General features: G+C 37.4%; 1 protein-coding gene across 1 annotated transcript in view; it reads left to right on the top strand.

Moving 5' to 3' along the window:
• The window catches only part of AGPAT5 (1-acylglycerol-3-phosphate O-acyltransferase 5), a 54283-nt gene that overhangs the window by 23369 nt on the left and 14659 nt on the right, over positions 1–16255 (top strand). The window contains exons 5-6 of the mRNA XM_027898231.1: positions 2884–2974; positions 12242–12403. Coding sequence (XP_027754032.1) covers positions 2884–2974; positions 12242–12403 — 253 coding nt within the window. The remainder of the gene's footprint in view (positions 1–2883; positions 2975–12241; positions 12404–16255) is intronic.

Raw genomic sequence — 16255 nt, 5'->3', positions numbered from 1 at the left:
AAGCTTCACCTTGAAGCTTTCAAATTGATGAGAGATACCGAGTTTGTTGACACCCAACCATCATGTAGAAACAGACAAGAAAGTACCACCTAACTGAACATAGGAACCTACTGCTTGGGTTAAAATACATGTCTCAGTGAATCAGGGATGACAGTAATCCAAAACTGCCTGTGCCATTTTGAACACGAGCACTTATTTTGCAGCCACTGCAGTAAAATATGTAACTTTATGTAGCTAATTGTCATAATTGAAAAAATCCATATAAAAATGACCTTAGCTGCAGCTGGTGTTTCTGGGCAATTAAAATGCTTCTACACCTCAACAGTCTTATTCCAAGTTCAGGAGAGCTTATTTATTTATTAAAATCTTAGAGATTTCCAGTCTTTGGAAATAGTGCTTAAGGATTTAACTTCTGCTGCCCGTGTTGGGAGAAAAGCCAGTCATACAAATAGGTCTGGTAGGCTTAATTGCTCTGGCAGGATATCTTTGTCTTGTGCAGGACTGTATGTGAATATAAATAGGAATCCATTTACATTTATGAGTTTTACTCAGTTAAAGTAGTCCTAGTGAGCTACATAGTAGCTTTATATGTGTTGAATTTAAAGCAAAGGCCACTTCTCAGTCTTGTTGGTATGCCTTCAATTCAGAGATATTCAGATTCTGGTCAACAAACCCGTTTAGCTGCTTGTGTTTTAGAGGTTTACAAGAATAATTAAAATATAATTTCAATCCCTGCTTTGTATTACACATGTAGGACTGGAGTAAGTAGATACTGTTCCCTGTTGTGTAATCAGCTTTTGGTGGTTACATTATCTGCTTTGAAGATCAGTAATGTTGTTGCATGCTTGTAAGTGCTGACCTCTGTACCAAGAATGGTGTTCCTGTCCTGTGTGCTTCCCTTCCTTTGCTCTATTACCTGTTACAGCCACTGAATTACCCTTCAGAGCTAAGCATACAGTCTTTGATGGGGAAGAAGGGGAGTGGAACACCTCATCTTGAAGTACCATTCTAAGAATCCAAATTATGTGATTTGAATACGAGCACAGTTATGAAAGGAGAAAAAAAAAAAAGGCATCTGGATTTGAATATTATGTCTTTTACAGCTAACTCAGAAAAGTTTTACTTAGTCACTTATATATCTCAACAGCGTACTTCATAGACGAAATGTATAGATGACTGGGGAAAGTGCGGACTGCAGCTGGGTCTGAGGATTCCTGTACTTGTCCCTGTACTTACACTACAGTTATGTTATAAAAAAGTAAGCACCTTGACTCTTCAACGCATTTTTTTCTTTTCTTCCCCACCAAATCTGTATACATCTTGGATTTCTGCTCTCCCTTGAACATTCTTGGACTTTACCTGCCTCTGCAGTCTGCCAGTTCTGCCCCAAACATGTCATGACAAGTGCAGCCTTTTCTGTAGCTCTCTTTACTCCACTCTATTGGCACTGGTTTTCCTATTCTTAATATATTCTTTTTTCTTTTTGCCCTGCCAGGTTCTAGGCTGTGTACTCAATTCTCCTCTTTCTCAATCCCTGCTGCCTTCACTGGTTGGCACATTTCCTAGATTTCTTCCCATCTCTAAATTTTAGCACATCTTTCAGCCTTCCTCACTGGGGGGTGACTCTGGACAGTTCAGTTGCTGGGGCCTGTCTTTTGGCATTCAGCCTTTTCTCTAGCTCTTCTGCAGTTACTAAGTGCAATACCAGGATACTTTGATGTTTTGTGGGCCAGAAGCACAAAGTTAGATTCCTGTGTGTCTCTCAGTTTTCATTTAACTTTGTGTTTTTACATGGTGTGCACTCCCACTTGTCAGTGTCTTCATCTACTCACTGATAATCCTCCTTGGACTGTTTTGTAAATACTATCTCTTTTTCCCCTCAAATATTTCTTGAGACTCATTTCTCTAAAGATAATAAATTAAGAAGTTAGTGTAGGCACAGTAGCCATTTCACTGTGAATGTGTCACGCTCAGCTCCATGCTAGTTACCATTTGTGGCTGTGGTCTCCTCTGCAGATGAGCCCCCAGTATGAAATTTTCACTGCTTAAGTGATATTTTGCATCAGCTTTGTTTGTAGGAGATTATGCAAGACTCAGACACTAAAAAAGAAAGAAACCTCTGTTCTGTTTCAAAGAAAATGAAAAATTCATCAAATTTGACTGGTTCTACTCGGGTACATAATTTTACCCTCAGATATGCAGATATTTAGGCAGCTTTTACATGTGTAATGATTTGAGAACCTATAGTTTGTTGCTGAACAGGCAAGTGAATGAATTTACTCGGGAAATCTAACCTTGCAGACATGCGTGCTGAAAGGAATGTGACTTTAAAGTTCAAATTACGCTAAGCTATGAGTTTCAGTTCCTAATATATTTAATATCCAGTGCGGTGAGAGGTATAGAGGCATGTAAGGTAATCTGTCATAATTTCAGTTAATAGGATTTCTGCTTATGGATGGAATTAAATGTATATTTCCATATAAGAAAAGACTAGAGGCAAGAGCAGTATTAAAGAAAAAAAATTTCAGTAATTTGGGAGATACTTGCCTGTCTTCAAAATCTCTTAAAACTGTTACTCTTGTTGATATTAGCTGCTCCTGACTTACTGACTTTTGTTGACATGTTCCATCTCCTTTTCTAAATCACCTGGACTACTTTCTATGGTGTATTTTCAAAGGAAATTATTTTGAACCTCAAACAGTAAGTTTCTTAGAGCTAAGAAATTTTAGCTCAAGTATTCTGATTTTCTTTGGATCCTTACAGTAACCGATGGTGTGAGCTAACTACAATATGGACCTATCAGGTATTGATAATTTCTGTAAAAGCAATCAGTTTACATTTATTATAAGAACTTGTCTGTTTTGTTTCTTTTTAAACCCACAGATGTATTTAGTGATTTTTCCAGAGGGGACTCGTTACAATCCAGAAATACCAAAAGTCATTGCAGATAGTCAATCATTTGCTGAAAAGGAAGGTAAGCAAAAAAAGTTTTGAAATCATTCTTAGTTACAGTGTGAATATATATTATATAAAATTGTTATACAATCTGAAGATAATCTTAACTGAACTGTTAAGACAGCCTGATTGGTATTTAAAGGGTTAAAATAGCATAAACTAGTCTTTCTCTTACCATAAAATAAGATTATAGTAGTTTATATACAGATATTTCATGCATTTCACAATGTGCAAGAGTAATAATATTCCAGAAGGTTCTCCATAGTTTCTGCCTATATCTATGTATGTACTTATTTTCTGTTTCAAGGTTGTAGGAATTACCTGCATTGAATCAGAGCTGTTCCACCTAAGTTGATACTGTAGCTCCAATTACAGTTATTAGCCAACATAAAGAGTATTTTGCATAGAAATTGTTGTGCCTTAAAAGAAAAAGTCTTCCATCACTTCATTTTTAGTTAGTGTTAATACTCCTGTGGCGTTTTCATTGTCTTCCTCTCTCACCTTCCAGTCTCAACCTTCTTTTGGTTGAACTTTATTCTGAAGTCACCTTGATTGTTGGCGTTGTCTCTATAATCACAGATGGAATTAGTTCCTCTTTGGAAAGGCTTGCAAAAAGCCAAGGGTCCCAAGCTTTTTCGTATTTTCTCACATCATATGCACAATACATGTAGACTTTAAAGTCCAACATGTTCAGTGAACATGTTTCCTGATTTTGTTTTTTCCTGTTGACCAAAAGCGAAATAATTCACTCTGAAGGTAAACAAAGCATAACAAATAGGTCTGGGAAATTCATTCCTGTGACACACTGAAATGAATTCACAAGTCTGTGAATCAGCCTGTTGATATCATCAAGTTTTTAAGTATTGTTAGCTCTTCTCCAAAAGGATACATGCTTTTCTTCTTCTCCTTGGGAAGAATGGAATTTGTTTGCGTGTATGAGCAGGACAGCTTAAGTCATAATGTATTTGTTCATTGCTTCAGTTTCCTGTCGGAAATGAAAGTCAAATGTTTCATTTAGCTTGGCAGTTCTTTGAGAGTTTGGGGGGAGGTGGTGTTTGGTAGGGATTTTTTTTCCACTCCTCCTTTCTCAGGGAAAAGATTTTTATTGCTATTACTTTAATTCACCTCTTAATTATGTCTATGCAGTCTGCAAAACAGTAAAACCCTGCTTTTGTGCTTTCAGAGCACCTGTTTGCTTCTTCTAGTGCTCTTCTCTCCAGTATTGGTCTGCTTTTACTTTGTAAGGATTACTCCTTTTAAAAACTCCCATGACAAATAGTTATTAAAAAAGAAACATCTCCAATTCTAGTGCAGAATCCTCTAGATCTGCTTTTCCTCACTGCACAGTTCTTCTGTGATTGGTCTTATTGTTATGTGGAGAGACTGGGAAGCAGTCTGCACAGAACCCTGCTCCCTGCGTGTTCACACAAAGGTAGAAACTCCCTGGAACTGGAGCACCCTTCATACAAGTGTGCTGAGAAACAGGATGGCTGACGCCGAGAGCTGCTCCTGAACTGCTCTGAAGGCTGAGCTACGAGGCCCATACCAGTGCAAGGCACATACCTGTACACGGCACGTACCAGTACACCGGGGAGCTGTGAGGGTGGGGAATTCCACATGGCAGCTGGCAGGATGTGATGACAGCTCCCCAGGGTCCCACCGTGCTACTGTGCAGCACTGCTGGTACTGGCCTGCAGCTTCCACCCAGCAACCCCAGTGCCACCGCGGTCCTGGCTGGATGCTCTGGCTGCAGCCTGGGAACCGTGACCTCACCAGTCGGTCACTGCACGCTGTGCTGGTTGTGCTCCCTGTGAGCATGTGAGACTGTTATGTGACACTACTCGGATGAACTAAAAACACGATTCCACACTTGTCTGAAGGCTTTTTGTTTGCTACAGTTTTAGGAAGGGTAGTAATGCCCAGTGGTTCTGTTAGTCAGAGGAATGAGGGCACACTGTAACTTACAGTTTAAAATTGCACTTCGTTCTTCATGGGGATATAGCAAAGTCTCATAATTTAGTCTTGTCATCTTAGTATATTAGTTACAGAGCACAGTGCTTTAGGGTTGGCTTTACAGACATGTAGGGGAATTTTTTTGTTTGTTTTATACCTTGAAATGTAAACTTTATAATGATTTTTTCCTACACTTTTGCCCAATTTTATTTTGAAAAAACAGTGCAAGTGTAATATTGGAAAAAGTGGTTTAATTAAGAAGAATTAAACTTGAAACTGATGATAAAACCAGAGCTATTACACCCAAAAATAACAAAACTATTCCTAGAGCACAGAGCACAAGCGTAACTCGTGTTTATCATGCTGTCTGAAATACTGTTTTTTACATTAGTGTGTGTATGTATTTTATTAGTTTTGCAGAAAGGAAGTATAAAGAGGTTTTGTGGGATTTGTGTTTACTTTTACTGTCCATGAGCTGGATCCTCATCTAGAGTAAAGGTTCATTGGTTTAGGCAGAATTTTTGGGCTGAACGTAATTACCTGCTCTGAGTGGAACCATTTGATGAACTGCATCTCATATCTTGATGGTCTTTTTATGTAAACACCAGTTTTGGACACAGTTACTGGCTCTTTACAGTTGGTCACTGGAGCAGTTCAACAAAAAGAAATGTAAGATAAATTTAAAAAATAGCTGAGATTGACATACAACAGAATGTTTTGACATTGCTGGTTTCAACTATTATGTCTTTCCTCATTGGTATGAATATATAAATAAATCTTATCTGTCTGTGAATAGGATGGCAAGACACTCAACAGCAAAAGAATTTGGAGGTGCTTACGGTCACCCTTGAAAGAGACGCAACTTTTAAAAATGCTGATAATTCCTGTTACGATTGTTTTGCTGTGGGACTCGGGTTCTACACAAGATCTTGAGTCCTAGCAAGAATAGGTGATTTCCCTCTTTCTGAAACACAAGGAAATCAAATATACAGGGTATAATGGCCAATCTTCGTGAACGAAGAACCGGGGAAGGTCTTTACACCTTCCAGCCTGCACATTGGATTTTTTTAGGTGAGACACAGTGTGCGCGGAACTGAGCTCACCCTTTAATCCCAAGGTTCATCTACCGGGGCCAAGCGAGCTTGGACGGTGGCAGCGAGGTCCTCAGGACGTAGATGGATTGCCTTACAGGGCTAACGAGCTCCATCTGCCCGGGGAGTGGCCCTGACTGGGAATCGATCCCGGGCCTCAGCGGTGACAGCGCCGCATCCTTAACCTCTAGACCACCAGGGGGTAGGTCCAGTAGATGTAGGTAGATCTGGATGATTAAGTTGAGGCTGAAGGCCATAAAGCACAGAGAAACTTCTAGAGAAGGAGTAGAACTGTACTATTTTTAGAAAGAAATAAAGGATACTGTACATTAATAAATTCAGTCCATGGCCTGTTTTTTCAAATTTGTCATTAAATGCTTTGCTAAGTTCAAGTTGAATATACTACCAGGTTTTTGTTTATTAAAACCAAAGAATGCCAAAAATATCTAGAGGTAACATTGATTAGAGTTAATTAATCCCCTAAATTAGGGTATTAATATATGTGGTTTTCATGTTGGAGCCTGACACATGTATCAGCCTTCAGGCACTAATCAGTTTGATACAGCAACTCTTAATTAGCTTGAACTCCATTGTAAGTTCTGTCCACAATTGAATTCAGTGAGAATAAGCAACAGAAAGTTGCTTACTTCCAGGAATACTGATTTTACTGTGATGACTGAGAATGTTGTCATCTAGGGATAATGCTGGTAACCATTAGAAACTCAAGGATTACTCATTTTATGCATTTCACAAGTGGCAGAAGATTCCAGTCAGATCAGATTCTTACCTGAGATGGAACAGAAAGTATTTTAAACACAGAATATGTTTGTTTTATTGCTTTGGGAAAGGAAAAATGCTATTCTTGAAGTATTAAAAAGAAAGAAAAAATTACCTCTCTAAAACTAAGTTGTTTGGTTATTTGTGGTAGGATTAATGCAGGAGTTATTCATAAAACAAGTTGAGAAAATTATTCTGATATTTATGTTATTTGCCCAATATAACAGCATTTGCTGGGATTTCACAGCTACAGCGAAACACATAAGCCAGGTGTTGCCAGAATATTAGATGAAAATGTGTCAGGTTTTCTCCTTTCTTGTGGAGGCTTCCAAGCTGAAGGAGATGTATGTCATTAGCTGGATTTGAACCTGATAGACCTGGTTGTCCTCTCCTGGTGGAAAGCAAATATCTGAGGGAGATGATTCCATCAGTTGCTTCCAGGATGGGCTCTCTCTTTCAGTATGGTTGACAACTCCTGTGTTTCTAATGGGACATATTGCAACATTCCCATAATCAGATATTTCATCCTCTACTCTCTTGAACGACTAAAAATGTGATGTCATGTGTTTTTGCTCCTTGTCTCCCAAGCTTTTGCTTTCCGTATTCCAGTATTTAAGTATATAGACAGTAATCAAATTCACTTTCGTTTTCCATTGTGTGGGAGCAGCCAGCTAATGTGATTCCTGTCTTCAAAATCTGATGAAGTCATTCAGTTGACTTACATGTTGGTGACCCTTTCAGGCTCTAATCCATGAGTTTAGGCATCTTAGAAGTGCAGGAATTCGCCCACGCTAGTCAGTGGGCTTGAATTGCTGAATAGTATTAATTTGTAGGTGGCACTCATATTTTCATGGGGATTTAACTAATCTTGTCATGATAGAAGTGGTAATTTTTATTGTATCTCTTTCACTCAAAATGTTAATCTTTTAAGCTTGGATCTTTTTAATGGTATTGGACTATAGAACCAAATATCTACAAAACCCCCCAAAATATGTGATTATTACTTTTTGTAGCAGCTTCTGGTATAAAATTTATTCCATTCATATGTACCCAAAATATACATGTGTAGTTTTCTCATCATTTTGTAGTAGTCAGCCATAGAATCATAGAATATGCTAAGTAGGAAGGGACCCATCAGGGTCATTGAGTCCAACTCATGGCCCTGCACAACACACCCCAAACAACCACAAATTTCTTAGGTTTTGTAGAATATGAATTTTATCCAAATGTTAAGAAATGGAATTTTAAAAAATCGAAAATAAATAGGAATAATCCAAAGTCTCCTACTTGTAATATTCGTAATTCTTAAAAGTCAAAACCAAAGGGACCAGAAGCTAGTTAAATTTAACTTGGCTTATTTTTGCTGAATGAAGACAAAACAATCTTCCCTGGAAAAAGGCATTTATGGAATTTTTTATTAATGTTTAATTTCTAATTAAGGTCATTTAATCAAGCAAACCTTTTTAGGTATTCATTTATTATCTTCCTTGTTTTTATGCAGAAAAGTTGCTAACGTAAATGTTTTTTAATGCTAAGTTTGTCTTGACAAATAATCGTGCTTTCTGCTAAGATATTTTTCTGTGCAGGATATGCTTATCTGAGAATTGCTTTTACAGGTCCTATGAAAAAGAGGTGTTTCAACTGAGCTAATACAAAATGTTTCCCTTCCAGTTGGCATTAGTTTTAAATTGTATTCTAAAGCAATACAAAGTATTTAATATCCATGAATGTTATTTGGAACTGTCTTTAAAGAAAATAGCTTTTGGTAATATTTTTTTCTAAACTTCCATGTAAGCAGGCTTAATCTAAAAGTACAAATTGAGATACAGAAAAGAGAATATAATGTTTAAAAAAAGTGGCATATGGACCTTGAGTAGCATTTGAGACACCAACCATTAGGATGTTATTAAGAGTCATCCTTAGAAATTAAGTTTAGAAAAACAAAAAGCTACACTGTATTTCTCTAGATACCCATGACAGAAGGAAGTGTACCAAGGTGTGATGTCTCCCATGTCTGGCTGTGGGATGGTTGTACTCTTCCCAAGGAGATTACTTGCCTTTCCTGTATTTTATTTCATGGTAAAAGAAAAATACTTTTCACAAGAGCATGCAGTTTTTTAATACTGCTATCAGCTGAGTCCTGTTTATGTAAGTCAATGGAATACAAATGGATGAGCTCTCCCACCATATGTTATTTTGTAAGTCTAACTCTGGTTTCAGTAAGTGAAATTTCAATCACTGGAGGTGTTCCAGAAAGTTGGTGGGAACTCAGAGTTGGGTGAGTACTTGGGACAGCACGCATAACTGCAAAGCTTTCAGCCTAATATCATCACTTCATACACATTCACATGAAAAAGGACAGTTCTAATTGCTATTGAAATCAATTTTTAAAGCTTTTCACCCTAGTTCCAGTTTTTGTATTATTTTCAAGTACGTGGTTTTACAAGGGGGGAAAAAACCCTTGGACTAATTCTGACATCCACTTCCAGTGAGCATATAACTTTTGTTGATGAAATGTGGTCATGCTAATGTAATGCATAGGGTATTCTTAATGTAGAGCCAGGGGTTTTGTTGTTTTCATTTTAAAATGTGGTGTGTGCACATCAGGGGTACAAATATGACTAACAAAGTCCAAGTCTGAAAATGTAGATGGCCTGCCTGTACTGAACTGCTCTGTGAGTTTTTGCCATGTATGAAGGGAAGAGGAAGAGCAGTTGTACTGAGCTACTGTTATATATAACTTTACCCTGAGAGATTAGATAAATAATGTTTTGTTTGGTGGCTTTTTAGTTTTTTGTGTTTAGATGTAAAATTCAGTTCTATAGATGTTAGTAATTTGGGCTTTCGTATTTGCCGAAGTAATTCTTTTAATTCATTCAGTTTTCTTGCAGACTTTCTGAAGTAATTCTGCATCTTACTATAGTGAAGTAAATGTATGATATTTGAAGTATCATTGCTTACCATATTTCTTCAAGTTTTTGCTTTTTTTTTCTGTGTCTGCTTATCAGTAGAGAGTTAGAAGAGCAAAGCTAGAGCATTTTAAGGTAGAGTGTTACATTATTAGTAGTATCCAGTTCATTTTCTTTGGCATTTAAAGTAAAATATCATGACCTCAAATACTGTGACGGAGGTTCTAACTAAACATTGCACAACATTAGAAACAGTTTAAGCACAGTGTGTTTTGTGAATTGATGCAGGCAGCTTGCCAAGGTAATAATACTGTAACTACTTGGATTTAAATTCTGTTATGTTGATTTTAGCAAAGATCATCAAGTAATTGCAAGAATGGGTGGTAATGTTTTTATAAAACAGATTCTTTAAAAAGATGTGCTGAACTTGCTGCAAGTTTGTCAGTATTTCTGAATATAAATTATGGACTTTATTGATTTTATTTAGATACATCCTCATTTTGTACTTAAACTCTCAAGAGTTCACAGGCAGCATGTGGAGTAAGAGTGGCTTGTTCTACAGTTACACTTCACAGATTGTCACTGACCATCCTCATCACCATAATTGGTCATGAATTAAAAAAAACTCAGCAGTGAATAGTTCAAGATACCTAAATTAATAATTTGTCTAGAGGACTCGGTTCTCACTGAAGCGTGTTTTCCCTTTTTCTTCCTTACAGTAATAGTTTGGTTAAGGGGAAGATGAGTTGGGCAGGAAAGGAATGATGGTGTTTTTAGAATATGTTTTGGAATTTGGCCCAACAAGGGTTGTGTTGAATGTAATGTCAACACTAATAGAGTTGCTGACAATACACTAGAATATTCAGTGCTTCATTTACAGAGTAAACATTTTGAAACATAACATAATTAGGTGTTTGATGTAACAGTTCACAAGCTAAGAAAACACTACCACCGTGTTATGCTTCAAAATATTTACATGATCCATATAACATTTTGCATAGACAGTTATCGCTATTGCCAGTAAAGCATAGAACAATGACTTCAGAAGGAGTGCTAGTAAATACCCTTTTATCTCTCTGTTCAGTCAAGCAGATTCTTAACAAATATTAAGAAATCAAGATAATGATTTATACTGAAATTTTCAACTCTTAAGAAGGTTAGAGCAGGTTAGAAACTTTCATTATCTTACAGTAGATATTTTCATCATTTTAGATCAAAATATGCTTTGCCCAGCAAGGGACTTCAGTACAAAATCAGGACATAATATGTAGTCCTTTGAGTTGATTTTGCAAGCAGAAAGATTACATTACTTTTGTTTAGAAAAATTTCTGCATCATCTATCAGGAACCAATAGCACCAGTGGACGGTTCTTTAAAAATGGACTGAAGAGTAAGCCAATGAGAAATAGGGTAGAAAGGAAAAAACCACCAGTACTTCTCTGTCTTCTCTGTTGGAAAGATAGATATGCCATAGCAAAATAGTGAAAATTTTTGCATAGTGTGATTTCTTTTCTTTTATTTTCTTTTCTTTTTTTTTTTTTTTTTTTATTTTATTTTTTTTTTATTTCTAGAAACCCTTTCAAGTAAGCATAGAAGAGCTGTGTTCAGGCCATGAAAAGGTTTTGGGTTTGGTTTTGTTGGTTTGCTTGTTTTCATTTTGAAAGTTATTGTATATTAAAATTCTGGAAACAGAATCAGTTCTATACTTTTGAGCCCAGTGTATTTTTATGTTCTAAAGCGTGCTCTGGTGGAAGGGGTCAAATGAGCAAAAATGAATATTAAACACTGCTGTTAAGACTTGCAGAGGGATGTTAAACCTGATGCTCTTGGGTCCTTGTCATACCAATCTATGTGTCTTGGCCTGGAGAAGTTAAAGACAACAGTTGATTTTTCTCACTGTGAATTTGGTAGTAGCCAAGTCAGTTGTAATGGGATGTTCACAGGAAAGCACAGATTTCCTCCTTGGTTTTGGTTCTCAGTGCTGTATTTCTCCCCCTTTCTGCTAAGTTTTCTACTGGGATGGAGAGTAGATTAGGATTCAGTATGTTTACTAAATTGACCTCTCCTTGGGCAGTAAAATGCTGGATGAGCATTAGGCATGCTTAAAATTCTCTGTGCTTATTCCTCACTTGCCAAATCTGTTTCTGATACAGAATTTCAGGAGGTGATGCCTGTGTGTTAAGTATTTCTCAGATAATTTGCTCTTTTTTTTAACCTCAGTTGGACATATATAAACAGTAAAGAGAAGTGCTGTTTTGCCACTAATGAGCCACATTTAAACCATTGCTGCTTCTAGACCAGGAGCTATGAGAAGAGCTCTTTTGTTGAGCAGCCTTCCTCTCCTTAATATCCTTTGGGATTTCTGTTTCATCTTCAGCAGGTGTTCAGTAGAGCATACGCAGTGTGCGCACATGCACCTTCTCTCAACTGAGAATTGAGATTGAACCTTTTGTGATTTTGAGTGGAGATGCCTGCAGTTCCTTGGCATGGTGTTCCTTTTGTGACTGTAGTCCACTTTCCTTTCAAATACTGTAATTTTTAATTTTTTCCCCTCTAGGACTTGCTATATTAAAGCATGTGCTGACACCACGTGTGAAGGCAACTCATGTAGCTGTTGACACAATGAAAGACTATCTGGATGCAGTGTATGATGTGACTGTAGCTTATGAAGGTACTGTAGACCACAAAGGACAAAGGAAGCTGGCACCATCTATGACAGGTGAGTTGATTGATGTCTATTAGACAGGCTTCAGCCATATACAGAATTGTTCATATACAGAACCAACCTCAGGTGCTTTGTAATGCTCTGAAGGTAATCTCCACAGTGCTTCAGCCATCTTACCATCTTTTAGTAGGCATCATTCTTCTAGGCTTCACTATAGATACCTGCGACATTCCTGTCCTCTCCTTCCCTTCCCTACTCCAATTCTGCAAGTGTTATTTGAAGTCAAAGTGAACTTGGAGCCACGGGCAGCAGGTGCCATTTACCTTCATGTTTCTTCTAGCACTGGGATTTGGCATTATCCTCAATTCCCTTTGCTGTGCTGCATATGTGTACAGGTACATGTGTACATCAAATTGCTGAAATGTGTATTTTTAAAGGAAAATGTGTAGTAGTAGTATTTTACTGGCAGTTTTTCAATTCGCTACGCATACCCAGTGACCTTACAAACAGGTAATAGCATTTTATGGAAACAGGCTTAACTTGTTGTAGTATTTAAAACCACCTACAGCACCGCAAGAGAATCAGGTAAATTAGTTTTATGTTCCTTGAGTAATCTAACCAGAAAACAAGTGCTGGGGTTTCTGTAAGGGAAAACTCTGGGACAGAACACTTCAGGGTTTGCTGTTTATTATGCTTGGTGGATAACTTATTTTTTTTCTACATAATTCATTTACCTGCACTCTGCTGGAGGGCCAGACATGATCGATCTTTCTATTTGTAGTTGATGTGTTACTCAGCCATATCTGTGCCTGACTGTCTGTTGCTAGTTGTCTCAAAGTGGAACTTCTGAGTCTTGCACTACTGATACCAAGTGGCGGTGGAAGGGGTGGGGGGAAGAAGCCACAGTAGTTCCACAGAACTGTCCAGAATTTTGAGCAAGGTATCAGTGTTGACTGAGGGACCTGCAGGGTATTTCTTAGCCACCTCCCTACCTCTTGGCTCACCCAATGTGGCTGGGACTTGTTCCTTCTGCTGCTAAAAATAGGTTGTAGTGTGGCTGTTTCCATGTCACTTCATTAGCAGGTGTAACTCCTTGAGAACTGCTTTCAGGTGCTATGTGATTAGAAATTCTGAAATTGTCTATTTTTACATTTTCACCTTGTTTAGTAGTCTTTTGGATAGGTGAGCAACAAAACTGTTAACACTGTATATTGTTAGCACTTGTACTGTAAGGTCTTAGGATGGTTTTACTTTATGTACGTTTTGTTCCTAATGGGCACTTCTTATGGCTAAATATCAAACGTGATTTCAATTATTAAAAGTTTTTAAGTATTTTTTTTAAATGCCTTATGACCCTTTTACAGTACCCTTTGAAGACTGGGCAGTCTCCCTCTTGTCCTATCAACCCAACTCTTTTTAAGACCCCCTTCAAAACAAATAGGATTGTTTCTCCTTCCCTGCAGCATATCTTGTTTCATGACTTAATTATTATGCAGTTTCAACCATTCTCATACTGAACTTCTCACTGAATGATGGTTAATTAAACTATTAAAATGTCATTACCTAATGATAAGATGGCAAATGTTCAAATTCCTTATAAGACCTCTTCACCTATTGAATCTTCCAGTTTGCATGAAGCATGATATAATTATGGAAAGGGAACCAACAAACTGAAATTCCCTGTTGGCTGTTTCTTTAGTCTGGAGTCAAGCAGTAATCAGATGGTTTGGGGTGGCTACTCCACATCCAGCCTTTTGGAGCCTCCATGGCAGGCAGTCCAGGCGTATCTTTCAGCCAGGCTTGCTGTTAGGGCTGGGGTAATTACTGTCTCGGCCTTGGCTAAAAACAAGGCAGTTATACAGAATGAAGTGCAGCCAACCAGTTGTTACCCATTACAGAGCAGATAAATGATATATCTATCCAGGGCATTCCATGTGATTGTGGCAGTCACATGTATTCCATATAATATAAATTATGTAGATTAAGAACACTTTATAAATTACAGTGTGGAACATAGTTGTCATTCTTTTAGGCCCTCCAGACACAAAGTGGGAGAAAAACAATTTTTGTTCTAAGAGATCGAGATCGTTTCACCATTTGTTATCCAGAAGTCCAAAAACTGGTCTGTTCAGAGATATAACAAGAATTGAATTAGGCATACTTATGCATTTGACATTTTTTAGCATTGCTTTTTTACAGTACTAAAATGTATTATGCACACATGAAAAGGACATATTATTTCATAAGAATATTTCATAATTGTGTCCGTGCTGGTTGAGAATTTTGTTTTCCATTCTCATCGGAATAAAATGGCAATGCAATCGTGGTAATTTTTAAAAGATAAGGTTGACATGTCTTTTTGAATCTAGCAACTCTGATTGAAATTTATTACATGGAAAACAAACTTCTGATAAACACAACTTTACTTGAGGACTTCATTTCCCATACTATGCCATTTCCCATGTGAATGAAATCTGAATTCCACACAGATATAGTGTGTTTCTTGAAATACATTTTAATTTCAGTTCTATAAATCTCAATTCCTTAGAAGGACCTATGCCACTTCTGGAAAAACCCATACTTACCTAGGACATGGTCAGCTCTTGGCTGCTGTCTTCAGCAGTAAACAGAGCAGGTTATAAGGAACATTTTAGGGATTGTGGGGAGTACTATCATGCTTTGTCTGATAGCTTGTGTTAGCAAACTGTAAATGGGAAAAAAATTCTGAAGAAAAAATGAACTGCATTTTGAATTTTGGAAAATGCAGCTCTAGTTTAAACAGTCTTTCTTAGCAAGGTTGGCTTTGTTTTTTTTTAGGCCAGCAAGCTTAAATATCATGATGTTGACTTGCTCAACAAGATTAAAACAAAGCATAGTATACTAGCAACTGGAAAACAGGCATTCACTATCAGAACAACAGTGAATAACAGACATACCTGATAACATGGTGCCATTTTAGAATAGGCAGATTATGATAGTATATCCTTTCGAATGTGTTGAACTTTTTGCCACTGTTTATGCATTTTAATGTTTTTTTAGCATTTTCCAGCTACAAGTTGTTTGTTTTAGAAGAGATCAGACTTGTTTGGTCTTAGACAGGGACTAAGATTAGTTTAGCTTTAGACAGGGATGTTGCTTTCTACTGTTGCTTCACATGCAGTTATGACCAATGGATGCAATTTTTTTCCTACCATTTATTCGTTATTGACTCCCTTTCATTACAACAAGTTTGGATCTTGGTACATTTTTAGGGGAAGTTTTCCAGCACCTGGCAGCCTTTCCAAAGAATAGTGACTTCCCACGTATTTCTCCCCTCTCACTACTGAAGATGGCTTGTCCAGATCATTAATGACATAATGTCATGGTCCTGCTTGGGGAGGACCATGCTGCTGGACAGTATTTATTGTGGTCATTAGAATAAGATGCAAATGATTGTATTGGCACTGAGGCACAGGTGAAGTACATCTCAGGTACTGAATTCTCAAAGAACTATTTAGAAGGGGAAAGGAGGAGGGGAAACTCTTGCACTGAATTTATTGATACTGTTTTACTACACTGTCATCAAGTTAAAAGTAGGAATTAGTTTGGGAAGAAAGAATGAGGTCCTGGTTTTCCCCCTGCTGAATAAATGTCCTAAGAGTTCACATCCAGCTTTGTCTGGTGTTAAGGGGCAGATCTTGTGGGACATGGGAACTTTTATCATTCTTGCACCTGAAAGAGCATTATATACACATCTACATCTTTATTATTCTGCCTGAAGGCTTTAGCATAACCAGATGGTATTTATCTGGCCATTGTAGATGAAAGAGTGTGTGAAATAGCGGCATGTGACAATGATAAACACTGAATAAAAATAGCAAGTACATATAGACTCTGTCTTAAAGAAGTCAGAGGAATTCCTGAGAA

The sequence above is a fragment of the Empidonax traillii genome, unplaced genomic scaffold (assembly GCF_003031625.1).
Source record: "Empidonax traillii isolate 1590-97213 ecotype Southwest subspecies unplaced genomic scaffold, ASM303162v1 scaffold585:size537962, whole genome shotgun sequence".
In the NCBI taxonomy this organism is placed as follows: domain Eukaryota; kingdom Metazoa; phylum Chordata; class Aves; order Passeriformes; family Tyrannidae; genus Empidonax; species Empidonax traillii.
The sequence above is the reverse complement of the archived record's forward strand: the minus strand, read 5'-3'. Positions and strand labels throughout refer to the sequence as shown.